This window comes from Perca fluviatilis, chromosome 3, assembly GCF_010015445.1.
Source record: "Perca fluviatilis chromosome 3, GENO_Pfluv_1.0, whole genome shotgun sequence".
In the NCBI taxonomy this organism is placed as follows: Eukaryota; Metazoa; Chordata; class Actinopteri; order Perciformes; family Percidae; genus Perca; species Perca fluviatilis.
Window position 1 is genome coordinate 5072355 of NC_053114.1, and position 14891 is coordinate 5087245.

A 14891-nucleotide genomic window follows, 5' to 3' on the forward strand; every position below is an offset into this window, starting at 1 on the left:
ACTCACTCACACATTATCTCGGTTTCACTCGCTATTCTTCACTCACTCACTCACTCACTCACTCACTCACTCACTCACTCACTCACTCACTCACTCACTCACTCACTCACTCCATCACTTACATTTTATTTCGCACCGTATGCTTACAGACATATCTTCTCTACACTCAGCCACTCATTCAAACTAACAAACACAAACTCAATCTCACTCATATTGCCTGGTTTTCATATATATTCACCCGCTCGCTGAATTTTCTTACATTGGCATATTCACTTGTTTTGAGCGAATGAGTACCGGTATGCGTCACACACTCAAGTCCCTCATTCATTCGCTCACTTATAATCAAACACTCTTTCAGTCAAGTTTTCCTTCACTCATCCACTCACTTAGTCATTTGTATTATTTTTCACATTGTTTATCTTTCATAATGTTTTGTATAGGGTCCCAGCATGCGTGTGTGCGTGCGTGCGTGCGTGCGTGCGTGCGTGTGTGTGTGTGTGTGTGTGCGTGCGCAGGCTAGACACCCATCCTCGCCTCATATTTTCTCAGTCAGAGTCCCTGCTGAACTGAAGGAGGCACAATTTGCAGCTGATCTGTCACTGTACACAGATAATGGATGCCCAACTGCATGTGAGTATGTGTGCGTGTATATGTGTGTGTGTGTGTGTGTGTGTGTGTGTGTGTAGGCTGTCATCCATGTCTCTCAGCAATAAAGAGAAAAAAAAATGGGGGGGCAGGGGAAGGTGATAGATATGCCGGCCACCTGCTTCTCACTCACAGTCTGACACAAAGAGCATCGGCTGCTCTGCCGCATTAATCATCATGAACTTCCTTTGACCTCAACACACAGCGATAACCGCTCAAAGTTAGGGGAACAGTTCGAAAACACAGAGCGACAAACAGTCAGACAGACCGAGTCACACACTGCCATAGGGAGGGAGGGGTTGGTTACTGCTCGCAATTCAACTCTAGAAAAAAGATGATATACTGTATATAAATGATATTAGTGTTTATTTGTTTTTATTTGAATTTAACTGAATACTCCATATAATTGTAGTAAAAAAGGATTACAACATCTGAACATACAACAAAGCACAACAACTTTATATATACTTGCTTAAAAGAAGAAAAAGAAGGGTGGGAAAAAATGTTAGTTAGTTTGTGTGTGTGTGCGCGCACGTGCGTGTGTGTGCATGTGAGTGCATGCGTGCGTGTCTGTGTGTGTGTGTGTGTGTGTGGGTTCGTGCGTGTGAGTGCATGCGTGTGTGTTTGTGTGTGTGTGTGTGCATGTGTGTGTTAGTGTGTGTGTGCGTGCGTGTGTGTATGTGTGTGTGTGAGTGCATGCGTGTGTGTGTGTGTGAGTGCATGCGTGCTTGTGTGTGTGCATGTGCGTGTGTTTGTGTGTGTGTGTGTGTGTTCATGCGTGTGAGTGCATGTGTGCGTGCGTGCATGCGTGCGTGTGTGTGTGTGTGTGTGAGTGCATGCGTGTGTGTGTGTGCGTGTATGTGTGCGCGTGTGCATGCGTGTGTGTGTGTGTGTGTTAATGTGTGTGTGTCACGTTGCCCTAGCCAGGTGCTCCTCAAGGACTTGCATCCAATTTGTGGGTAGCCTAACAGGAGGAGAGGAATTATCACGTCTGCATGTCCGTACATTCATGTGTTTCTCTCAACTGAAGAAAACTCAACTGCTCCTTTACCCCGTGGTGGAATGTAACTAAGTACATTTACTCAAGTACTGTACTTAAGAATAGAGATGTTCCGATACCAGTATCGGTGGCTCCGATACTGCCTAAAACGCTGGTATCGGTATCGGGAAGTAGTGGAGTTTATGCACCGATCCGATACCACGTAATAAAGCCCTAGAGAAAATCTACGTTAAAGTAGTTTATTTATGATCTTTTCCCGTTATAACTGACTGTAAAAACTGGATAATAAAAGAAAGTTCTGTGGCATTCATTGTTTGTGTTTGTTCATGTTTCACAAAGAGTTTAACCTGAGCCAGACCGACAACAAAGATAGAAATCATATCACATCCATACAGGGATAGTAGTATACAGTTGTTAAAACATAATAAAATACATGACACACTGGTATTGGATCGGTACTCGGTATTGGCCGATACGCAAGTTCAGGCATCGGAATCGGTATCGGGAAGTAAAAAATGGTATCAGACCATCTCTACTTAAGAATATATTTAAGGTACTTGTACTCTACTTAAGTCTTTTTCTTTTCATGCCACTTTCTACTTCTACTCCGCTACATTTCAGTGAGAAATACTGTACTTTTTACTCCACTACATTCATCTGACAGCTTTAGTTACTTTACACATTAGGATTCTTGCACAAAAAACACATAAAATATGATGTTATATTATAAATAAAACTAACCAACAATATAACTGCCTACAAGTCCAGCTGAAATGATGAGACCATTAAACACACAACTGTTTGGATCCTTTCCACTTTCTAAAATGGGAGGATTTTTCTGCATTGAGGACCTTTACTTTTGATACTTTAAGCACATTTTCCTGATGATACTTACAGACTTTTACTTAAGTAACATTTTTGCAGGACTTTTACTTGTAACAGGGTAATTTTTTAGTGTGGTATTAGTACTTTTTCTTAACCCTTGTGTTGTCCTGGGGCCAAATTTGACCCGTTTTCAAAAATCAGAAATATGGGTTTCTTTCAAACCAAATTGCCCCAAAATAACATGGACGCATGCACGTTGTATGGAACCCATACAACATTCTTCGCTGTTTACCATAATGATTACTTCCATTGAATTTTGGGTGTTTTATTCAATTTCATAGCGCTTGAAAAAAAAGTCTGCGATCCACTCAACATCCTCTGATCTTAACTATTAGTCAAAATAATTCAAAATTTTTGCTTTTTCTTAAACTTAATGATACAATGTCATTTTAATTAGGATGATTGACCATCATTTTAAAAAAGTGTTGAAAAAAGTGCCAATAATGTTTAAAAAAAAGTGCCAAAAGCATCCAAAAAAAGCAACGTTGGAAAAAGCGCCTAAAAGAATTCGTTTTCGATTTTGACCCAAAAAGGACACGTATTTTTTTCAAAGATTATTTTTTGGGGCATTTTAGGCCCTTATTGTGATAGGACGGCTGAAGACATGAGAGGAGAGCGAGAGAAGGGGAATGACATGCAGCAAAGGGCCGCAAATCGGAGTCGAAACCCTGGCCCTCTGCGTCAAGGTCGTAAACCTCTACATATGGGCGCCCGCTCTACCAACTGAGCTACCTGGGCGCCCAAAAGGACAAGTTAATGGTCAAAATGGTTAAGGGTAAGGGTTAAGTAAAGGACGTGAATACTTCTCCCACCACTGCCTTTACCGCAGTGCAAACTTTAACTGTCTGGACTTAAAAAACTCCTCTTTGGATGCGTTTTGTGAGGCAGCAGGTAACATTAGCATTAGACAAAAATATCCCTTTTTCACAGAGATCAGCTCGTAAACACGATCAAGACTTGATCGTGTTTTGAATGTGATCCCGCATACCGAATAATCTAACTCCGAATGATCTACCAAGGAGCTTAAATCGCTTTGGATCCAACCAACACCACAACTCCTTAAAACCTCCTCCGGTGGAGCTGTTATTTACCCCCCTTTCATAAGCTCTCCCCTCTTTCTTATCTCCCTTCCTCATTTCCTCTCTCTCCTCCTCCTCCTCCTCCTCCTCCTTCTTTCTTTCCTGTCTTTTTCTCCTGCACTTCCCCTACCAGGGGAAGCCTATTTGTCCGCTTTAAGTGAAATCACTCAATTCTTTTCAGGAAGAGACTTTGGAGACCGTTGGTAACCCAAAGAGAGGGAGAGAGAGGGGAGCAAGAAAGTACGTGTGCGTGAGAGAGAGAGTCCACCTTCCAAATAAGTTCCATTAATCATGGGCCAGAGTCTAATGTAACTAATATTTTACAATTAGAGGAGACAAGATGGAGCTGGGGGCCATCTATCTCCCTTACACCACATGATCATCGATTCATAAGAGCTCAGGAGAGAGAAAGAGGGGAGACCATAACATACTCGCAAACACACACACACACACACACACACACACACACCCACGCGCGCGCACACACGCAGACGTTAACACACCCACATGCATAAGCACAGATGCTAAGCAGGAAACAGAAGGATGCATGAGAATGAGGGGACAAGCTGTCAAATTAGCATTTCTTAGTATATGTTCTGCTTAAAACCAGGACTGTAGCTAACAGTTATTTTTTCTCTATCGATCACTCTATTGATTACTTTTTTTATTCGTCTGACAAATAGTTTGGTTATAAAATGTCAGAAAACTGTGAGAAATGCTGACACATTACACATCCTCAGACTTCCAAAGGGACATTTTGAAATTGCTTGTTTTGTCCAAAACCTAAAGTTCGTCAAATGACAGTCATAAAAAAACAGTACATTTGGACATTTAAGAGACCTTTTGGATTTTGGAACGAATTCATCAATTATCAAATTGATGGCAAATTAATTTGCTGTTGATTGACAAATTGATTCAGCATAACTTGCATTTTATACAGCATACAGTCTAGTATCATCACTGTATATTTAACGTTACAGCAATCAGTAGGCCCGGTTTAATCCACGGGCGGGAATTTTTGCCTTTATTTTAGAATATTTTACATTTAGTTTGGGACTTGTGAAGTGATCCTTCATTTGCACAGTGTGTTCAGGTTGCACGTTCAAGGCAACCCTTTGTTACAGCCCTTGGAGGCTATCTAGAGGAAGGAAAAAGGAACACATGCCAACCTAACTGTGCTTTTCAGTTACAAAAATGACAGAAACTGGCCTTTTGTGAACTAATGCAGTGACTTTATGTAACGCTGGTGTTGGTGTATTCACAATATTTACAATAATGATATCCATAGACACAATTAGAAGGTGAAAAGTACCAAAATCAAAACACAACTACATTAGCAGAGCACATTTCTGGACAAAAAGAAAATATGGGTAAAAAGAAAACCTACTCTATCCAAGCCCCAAGCGAAACACAGAGGGGGGGCAGAGAACTAGTGTTAAACAGAAATAAAAGTGTAGCCCAATATAACTCCCAAAAGTGAAATTTCAAGTGTAAAATCTTTAGTTAGACAAAGGGAATGGAGAGTGCAACAGCGTCGGGGATGAGAACCTGTTTGGAGAGTGTCTGCAGAGAGCAGACAACAAAGAGGAAGGAAGTGAATGAACAATGACCTATATGTAAATGGAATGTATTTATATAGCGCTTTACTAGTCTTAGCGACTAGGGCTGCGCGATATTAGGAAAATATCTAATTGCGAATGTTTTGACTGATATTGCAATTGTGACATGATTCACGATATTGGAAGGAATGATCACTTTTGTATCATTATTCTCATTTTCATTGAAAAAAACAACAACAAATGATTGAAGTGTGATTTCTTTCTGTAGTCTGCAGGATACGATTTGTAGGCCGGGACGTCTCTGCAAGCACCACAATACTCTTTTTTTTTTTTTTTTTAGAATGGTTTGACACATATTTTGCCTTTAACAAATATTGCGCCCCCCTGCGGTTTGGATATTGCAGTAGTTCATATTGCGATTTCGATAAAATTGCGATTAAATGTGCAGCCCTATTAGCGACTAATCAAAGTGCTTTTACATAGTACAGGAACCATTCCCCATTCACACACATTCATATACCATTCATATACGTGCAGTACATTCATATACTGGTGGCCGAGGCTGCCACCTGCTCATCAGATGAACAGCAATTTGGGGTTTAGTGTCTTGCCCAAAGGACACAAGGACATGGGACTGAAGGGCCAGGGATTGAACCACCAACCTTTCCGATTGGCAGACTACCACCTGAGCCCCCACATAGCGTCCTTTTTGCTGAAGTGCCTTTTAGCAAGACACTAAATCCCTAGATTCCTTCTCTGGCCCTCCTTTTAAAGAGGAGGAAGACAAAGCCGTAGCGAAGATTTTGAAAAAGACAAGTCGAAAAAAGTCTAAGTCGCCTGTAGCGCAAAACGTCTCTAATTTGATTTTGTTTGTTGTGTCTATAAATGTGCATCATTCAATTAATAATCTTCTTTTCTTTTTTTTTTCTTTATTTAAAAGGGACAACGCACATTAATCAACACGAGCACAGAGTCCAACATGTAAATGTGCCAGATTTAGCCACTACAGGCAATTTTTCATCTGCAGTCCCTAGCGCAATACAACATACGAACATAACACAAGAACACATAGGCATTTGGTTTATGCAGTCAACTGATCAGTTCTTTTTTTTCTGTAAAGTGCTTTCTGCACACTGCCACGAATGAAATTCTGATTGAAATTTGTCATTTTTTTGTGATTTTTGTTGGCCTACAAGTAGCAACATTTAAACAGTACACGGTTGCTAAACCACCACAAATTCACAGAACACATTCTGTGTTTCTCTTTGCAATGCAACGTGCAACTTCCTCGGAGGAGGCCAGTACCCTCCACCGCCGGCACAGTCTGCACCAAAACCTGGTCTGCTGTGCCCTCTAGTGGTCCAACCAGAGAGCTGCACTGCCAAGGACCCCAGCCGTTCTAATGTAAAGGAGGAGGGGAAATTAGAGGCAGCTGAACAAATGAGCAGAAAAACGGGTTCATCTGCAGGTCACCATCTGCCCGGTGACCAACCAAACGCTGGTAACTGCAAACCGCTGCAGAGCGTCATCTGAAACACATCAATCCACACGTCGACGCACGGGCACGCAGACAATTATACAACACCCCGGCATGCATGAACAAACATGTGCTTACACCCACGTCTGCACAACATGCCATGGTGGAAAATGAGAGGAAATGGATACGAGAGAGAGAGAGAGAGAGAGAGAGAGAGAGAGAACACGGGGAGAGACAGAGCAAATGATGAGAGAGGAAGTTAAATGAAGGGCAAAGAGCGGTGTTCAGCACACTGTGAAAGAGGCCGCTTCAAATGTTGAAACTGTTCAGCTGAACAACGAACAGCAACCCACACACACACACACACACACACACACACACACACACACACACACGACAGGCCGGATGGAATGAAACATGACCTAACGTGTTCTTTAATCAGACACATGTGCGCCGTTACATGGAGACACACACCTACTCAAATGTATAGGGATGACGAAGAGAAAGTAACTGTTGGACCGGCTTATATCCACACACACGCACACACACACACACACACACACACACACACACACACACACACACACACACACACACACACACACACACACACACACACACACACACAATAAGCAAAGCAAGTAATATCCTGACTGTTCCTGCTTTCCCTCTGAAACATCTTTGGTGTGTGTGTGTGTGTGTGTTTGTGTGTGTGTGTGTGTGTGTGTGTGTGTGTGTGGATATAAACCCGTCCAACAGTTACTTTCTCCGGATGTGAGTTTTATTAGGAACAGACTTGGGAGATTCGTAGCATGAGGCCCCCCACATCTGGTGCTGTGCAGCTGATCCGTTTAAAAATTAGTAAGGCATTGACCTGGGCAGCCTCCCAGCGGCACAGCAGCCTTTGGGGTCCTGACGTTAGGTTAACACAAATGCGGATTCCATCAATGCGCCACAGATCAACCGTAAATTATTTGTTCCCTTGATAAGCAGAGTCAGCTGAGCTGTGTGGGGAGGGAACTTTCTTTTGGAGATAACTGTCATGATAAGGGAACTGATTTACAAAATTTATTTACACTGGCACCAGGGTGTTAATAATAAACTGAAACGAAAATAAGCAGTGAAAAATATTTTTTTGGTAAACTGAAATTAAATAAAAACTAAAACCTTCAAGAAAAACTAATCTCAAACTATATTGCCAGGTTAAAAACTTTTAAGAAATCAGAATAAAATAAAAATGAATAATTTCGATTTGTTTTTTTAGCTACATCACTACTGAAAAAGTAGTAGACAGCATGATTTTCCGTCAGCTCTCATGACATTGAACCACAGAAATTGAACGGACTTGTTATGAGATGCCACTGTGCATAATTGCTCGTGCACATCGGACACTAAAGAATGCAAAGATTAAACATTAAGGCCATTCTCCAACCAAGTATTTTGCATGTATGTGTAGCTCATACTTCTGAAACATTATACCTGGCCCTAACAAAATAATAACTTTATATATATATAAACTCATCAATCACACTCTGAATACTAAACTAAACTAAAATGAAACTAAAACGTATTGAACATTTTAAACTATTGTCACCTTGACTGGCACTCACAAATGTGCATACCCTCTTACACACACAAACGTATTAATATTAGTGTAGTTTTGATGCTGTCGCCTTACACTGAAATCTTGATCCGTTACCCACTATATACTATAAACTGACACTATTTTCTGCCTGACCAAGAATGCTGTCTTTACTTCTGATAACCCATTTGAACTCAGTCTTAAAGGGCTCATATTATGCTGTTTGCCTTTTCCCCTTCCCTTTATTGTGTTATATATCTTTTTTGTGCAAGTTATAGGTTTACAAAGTGAAAAAGCCCAAAGTCCCCCCCCCCCCAAAGGGACTTACCATCTCCAACAGAAAACACTGTTCACAAACTGCTCCAAACAGCTCTACTGTAGTCCAGCCTTTACTTCAGAGACAAACGTGCGTCATTTTGTAACACACGTTATAATGCTCGCCTAGCTGCTAGCGTGGCACGCCCTCATACTCTGCTTCTGACTGGCTAGTAGTCATTACCTAGCTACTGCGCATGTGCGACTCCCAACAAAGATGGAACACAAGTGCGATGCCTCGCTCTGTTGCTAAAATGGAGAGCTCAACACACAGGGTGAAAAGAGGAGCTGCAGCAATGTGCAGTACAACAAAAATATGGTGGTTTTTGAAAATTTAGACCATGTAAACCTATTCTAATACAACCTCTAAATACAATTATGAACCAGAAAATGAGCATAATATGAGCACTTTAAGGAAAATAAACTGTATTGAAATGAACTAATAAAATACCTAAAATGTGCGATCATTACTGACTGTACTTCTTCACTGTCTTTTCAGTGTGAACAAACGGTGATCCGTTTTGTCATATTGCTGCTCTGAACCCTGATCCCTAACAGTGTCAGTTCATTTGGACTTCAGTTCGAAGGTTTAAAAGTATGAGAACTTTGGATGAAGTTTTTGATTTCTTTTATTATAAGCATCATCGTAATAATGCATTTGTGCAAAGGTGCTTCTGAGTGATCTAATCAATGACTTCACACAGGTGTGTAAAATTGATTCGTCATAGTATGAATACCTGTAACAAATAAAAAATAAAGGGATTATATTCTTTTGATCCTGAAGTTCTGCAGTAGAGCTGAACACAATAGACATAGCACAGATGGATACTAAGTAAGTATGCAGTGGATATTAAATATATATGCATGGAAAAATACGTACATGCATGGAAGTGTTTTTAGTAATAATAGAATGGTGCATTCTGATCACAGATGAGCTAATCCTAAATAAAAAATTGTGCTTTTCTCAGTACATTACAGTACATTTATGTTATCCTAATCTTTCCAGGTTTATTAATAATTGAATTGCATTCAATTCTTTTTCAGGCTGCAAAACATGCACCAGACAGTGTTACTCTGTTCCAGTGTAAGCTGAATGAGCCCAGCCAACACCTGACCACGGTAGTTCCCGGGTAATATTTCAACGTGCTCTCATTAATGGGTTTGTATGCTATCATACGAAAATGTATGCACACCAATTCGTATAATATCCTACGAAATAGGGGTGCACGATATATCGACTCAATATCGTAATCGCAATATCACGTTGCACTGTGCGGCTTAGTTGTGTTCGATTTAGAGCCCGCTTGAAATGCTGTAATGATCATCATTTCATTGGCCAGTTACCGTGCCACTTGCACATGTTAGTGCACGTCAGCGCACGGGTCCACTATGTGACAAACCCTATGGAGCGTACCACGTGTGTGCGTATTTCGACAGAGTGACAGTGGGAGTGAAGACATAGAGACAACAAAACGGAACGAATCAGAAAAGCGAAATAAAAGTTGTGTCCTGTTCTCTTTATTCATACATTTTATACTGTACAACCAGTAAAACATGTCCTGTTCTGTCGTTATTTATTCATTCATACTGTCCAATATGACTGTCAGTTGAAATAAAATGTGTTGTGAGATAAATTGTTTTATTTGTTATGAATCTATTTTGATGCGTTTTCCCATAACTTTAGTAATTTTACATTTTTTTTTAAATATCAAAATGAATATCTATATCGCAATATTCATAATCAATATCACATTTAGTCAATATCGTGCTACCCTACTACGAAATCACGTGACGCCTGCTACAGAGCTCCGTGAGCCGTCTGTCGTATTAGCGGCTGTTGTTCCAATCAGGAGAGACTTCGTTTGCAGATATGCAAAAGATTTATTGTACAATGCATAATAAAATGTACAGAGTCTTCGGAGATTAGACTCCATCGTTGTAATAACATTTTTAAAAGGGGTAGAGAAACAAGACATAACCCCGATGGGGTCTAGACACTGGTGGCGGAGGAGAAGGAGTCCGGAGACCAGACCGAAGGACGCAACGGAGCGGTCAGCCGGAGGAAAAAACGATGACCGGAGGCGGCAGGGGAGGAGGAGGGTCGAGCGCTTTGCCTGAAACGACAGCTGACAGCACAGGGATATAACAGATTTAAAGCAGGGTTGTAATGCTGTGATTGGTCCTTAAATTTCATCATTTCATGGCCAAGTCTGATTGGTTTAACTAAAAAAGTGACGCCTCTGAACAACTGTAGCGATTGGGTTATTTCACGTCTTCCTGAAAGAATTTGCGCTGAGCTTTATTAGTTGAGTTTAGCCAACAAAAGGTTAATGGAAGCCGGGTACAGGGAAACGCCAGGTGGCGGGCCTTTTAGGGGCCGTGGCAGGTGAGTTTAGCCAACAAAAAGTGAGCATTATGCGGCGACAACAGTTAAGTTTAGGCACCAAAACGACTAGAAAAGTTTAGGGAAAAGGTCGTGGTTTGGATAAAAACACTCCCCTGGGAACAAGCATGCATTTCCACGTTGTGTTTTCTCTGGAAAGCGAACTCCGGCTCCCGGCTTACGGTTTTTTTCCCCCCCACCCCCCCCCCCCTCCCCCCCCCCCCCCCCCCCCCCTCTTTCTCCCCCCCCCCCCCCCCCTCTTCTCCTCAAAAAAAATATTTTTAATTTTTTTTTAATGATTAAATTAAAAAATTTAAAAATACATTTTTTTTTTATATTTTTTTATATTTTTTTTTTTTTTTTTTTTTTTTTTTTTTTTTTTTTTTTTTTTTTTATATTTTTACTTTAAAATTTAATTTTATTTTTTTTTTTTTTTTTTTTTTTTCTTTTCCCCCCGATCTAAGTCCTTCTTCCAGCACTGAATGTTACCGCAACGTCTGTACATTTGCATATAAATGATCCTGTGTGTGACAGTCTACTGTAGATCGGCTAGTAACAGTTGGATTGGCACTGAATGAGGTATCTGATTTACTATCTGCTGTATTGTAGTGGCCTTATCTACAGCTGGTTTTTAGTCTACACAGACTCAATGTAGCTGGTGTGTTAAACAATACGCAGTATACAAAGGGGGGACTGGTCAAAAGTAAGTAGGATGGACCAGAAGAGACAAAGACAGAGAAGTCAGATGCACGCACTCCAAGTCAAAGAGAACGTGGAAACAAAGCAAGCGGACGGGGAACAGAGACGCAGATGAGGCAAGAGGAAGATGTACTACCAGACGGCACTGCACGTCTCTAATGTGAAAGTGATTTTCTGTAATTCAAACGTCTGAATCTTCCCTTTGCATTTTGCTCTGAGCGTGATCCCATGCTTCCTATCATCCCCCGTATTGTTTCACTACAGCTACTTTAAGGACACATTTGGGAGACAAAGTGGCGCAGACAGTAATTTAGTTGTGCGCATTCGACATCATGATCACAGTCCGTGAAGCTTTGCCATCAAATTGACTGAGAGATAATAACTTGCGTTAGAAGTGATGGACTACTCTCCAAACAGTTTACCCAGTTGTGATCACAAAGTGACACGGCAGCTCGCCTTGCTGACTCTCGCTCTGTTAGAAACGAAGAAATTAAAAACATGAAACAGGCCGTTGCTCTGTGAGAATCCATTGTTGTTGTTTTTTTTTAGTTTGAATACATTTTATTTTTACTATAAGTACAGTTCAGTAGTTACAAAACAAAGCATCTGCCATGAGGGTACAGTGAAACATAAAGAGTGTTCAGCTCACAAGACAGGTTTTGTACATAATAGGTGGAGTGGAATGCTCATTATAGCTGGTTCAGAGAAGGAGAGAGCCCAAGTGAGACTCTCGCCATTAATCTCTCATCTTTACACCCGTGGAAAACAGAGATAGGGTCGGAGGTCAAAGCCACTGGTCAGTGCCTCCAGCAGGATTCGTCTGATTGGTTTACTCAGACCCCATTTCCAGAATTCCTCCCTTCAAAACACCCTGTTATATTTCCCTACAACCATTACTTCTCACTTTTCATATGTCTCACTCGTATTATTTTAGTTTTTAATCCCCTCTTTTCCTGGCATACTGGAATTGAAAGGATGGTTAATTGTAGTCTACATAAATCAAAAGAAAAATGGAAAGAAAAATCAGAGGCTGTTCTGCAGCAAAATCACCTCAAGTTGGAATTCGAGCACATGAAATCACGCAGGCTAAAGCAGTAACAGGCCTACGCTGCAGCGCAGAAGGGGATTTGCATACAAAAGAAATTGGGGTAACCATTTGTCAAAGCCACATACAGTATAGAGGTTGCTCAAACTGAAATAAGTATCATATTTGGACTGTACATACCGCATTAGAATTTTTCTCTGGGTTCACAAAAAATGACGTAGAAACATTTCACAATGCCAAGGGACACACAAACACACACCTTCAGTTTAGTTAGTTAGCTAGTTTTGTACTGTATAGGTTGGATTTATAATACTATCACAGTGCAAAATACTTCTGAGAATCAAAAACAAATGAAAGAAATAAGAACGGATTAAGTCCCTCTATGCATAATGGATTCTGTATATATGGGGGCAAATATGTTCGCAGCACAGGAGACGATTGTCATCTTTTTTCCTCTTTTTTTTTGATCAGTAAATGGAGAAGGCATTAATGTACAGTACATATAAAAAAAAATAAAAATAAAAATAAACCCTACGTCCTACGGTCTAGCACAGCTACATAGCTTTGTAGAAGCAATAACAGATGACTTGTATCTAAGGGTATACACAATATGTCTTTTTTTTCCATTTTTTTGTTCTTTTTTTTCTCATCTTAAAGTAAATACATCAAACCATTTTCAGTAGTCAGTAACACTGTGCAACAATGATCGGTGGCAGTATTTTAGAAACATCTGCAACACTAAAGTCCTTGAGGTTGACATGAGAGATGAAGAGAAAGGGGCGGAGGGCGATAAAGAAAGAAACTGTTCCCCCTTTTTGCTTGAGAGCCTTTTTTTTTCTTTTTTTTCATTCTCTGTCAAACTCCAGAAGAATGCTTACCTTTTGAGATTGTGGCCGTGTAAACTACTGTCACTTCTTTGCTTTTCCTTGTCACAAATGCATTAAAACTTTTGTTTTCACTTTTTTTTTTAACTACTGTATATCTCTCTATGTACATTAAGCGTCTATGGGCGCTGTGTTGAATGATACAGAACAAGAAAAAAAGACAAAGGGAGCCATATAGCAGGGTGAAGGCCTGTACTGGCCTGGTTATGGAGGCGGGGCGGTGATATAGTATAATAAGTACATTTAGGGCAGTTTGAATATTCTTCTTCACAATCATCATTAGCACCACTCTCCTCAAAAGTCAACTGTGGGTATGATTTTTAACCAGCAATACCATATTATTTCTGGAAACAAACTTGCATTGTAGATTGTCGTATGGTGCCCTGTCCTTTTGTTAACCACAATCAGTGTGATGCATGGCCATGGGACATAAATAGTGACTCTATGAAAGCTGATAGGAGAGCCAGAAGTGGCTGGTCTGACAGGAAATGTGCTTGGTCTCTGTCAACAGCCCAGTAAAGTTGAGTATCTATTCTACAGTAGAATACATTCCAGGTACAATATAATGGTGGTCCGTGGACTCGTGAAATAACTGTCATCTTCATTTAACAGGAGAGGAAAAAAAGTCTTTGAAAGCATTTGATTAAGCACTACACTTCAGTCCTAATTTTTAAAAAAAGACACACCTTTCTAGCTCAAGGAATGTATCAGAGATTGCGGTGCCAGTTACAGGAAGTGCTAATCAGACAGGTAGTTTCATCAAAAGAAAAAAAAAACACATTGTATAAGAGAAAAGACAACAAAGACAAGGGGCACTCAGACCACAGGAGACAAAACAGGAAAGTTGCCGTCACTTTGTTTAGTGTCCAAGCATCTCGCAAATCCGTCCCCAAAGGAAACTGTCCCAAACTTTCCTTCATATAGTTCACGCCTTCTCTTGACTCTGACGGTAGTATGTGTTTTTTTTTTCATCTTAAATAAAGTCTTTGTTATAGTGTACTCCTTCATTTATCCTTCATCATCCTCCTCCTCCTCATCATCGCCTTCATCATCATCCTGCCTTGCTCCGGTGTGGGCGGTTAGTCTTTGTTTACAGCGTGGGCGTCCAGCCCCTCTGGGTCACCTAGGTTATAGTTGTTCGGGTGGTTAAGCTCGTTGTTAAGATGGTTGGGGTCGTGGGTCAGCGCGGGGTCATGGGTCATTGGCTGGTCCTCCTCTCCTACCCAGAGATGCACTACGGCCAATGAGAGAACAAGAGGAAGATTAGCACCACGGACCCCAAACACACGGACCCCACACTGTAGCACATACAAACACACACACACACACACAGATACA

The 14891-nt window shown here is 40.7% G+C and overlaps 1 protein-coding gene across 7 annotated transcripts in view; it reads right to left on the reverse strand.

Moving 5' to 3' along the window:
* The window catches only part of znf536 (zinc finger protein 536), a 285675-nt gene that overhangs the window by 13821 nt on the left and 256963 nt on the right, over nucleotides 1–14891 (reverse strand). The window contains exon 7 of one of the 7 annotated variants that reach the window (XM_039794575.1): nucleotides 12150–14787. The exons of 4 other annotated variants lie outside the window; for them this stretch is intronic. In XM_039794575.1, the coding sequence (XP_039650509.1) occupies nucleotides 14633–14787 (155 nt within the window). In that variant the 3' untranslated portion in view covers nucleotides 12150–14632. Of the gene's footprint in view, nucleotides 1–12149; nucleotides 14788–14891 lie in introns of those variants that run through there. 2 more of the 7 variants (XM_039794576.1, XM_039794580.1) reach the window with 2 other exon arrangements.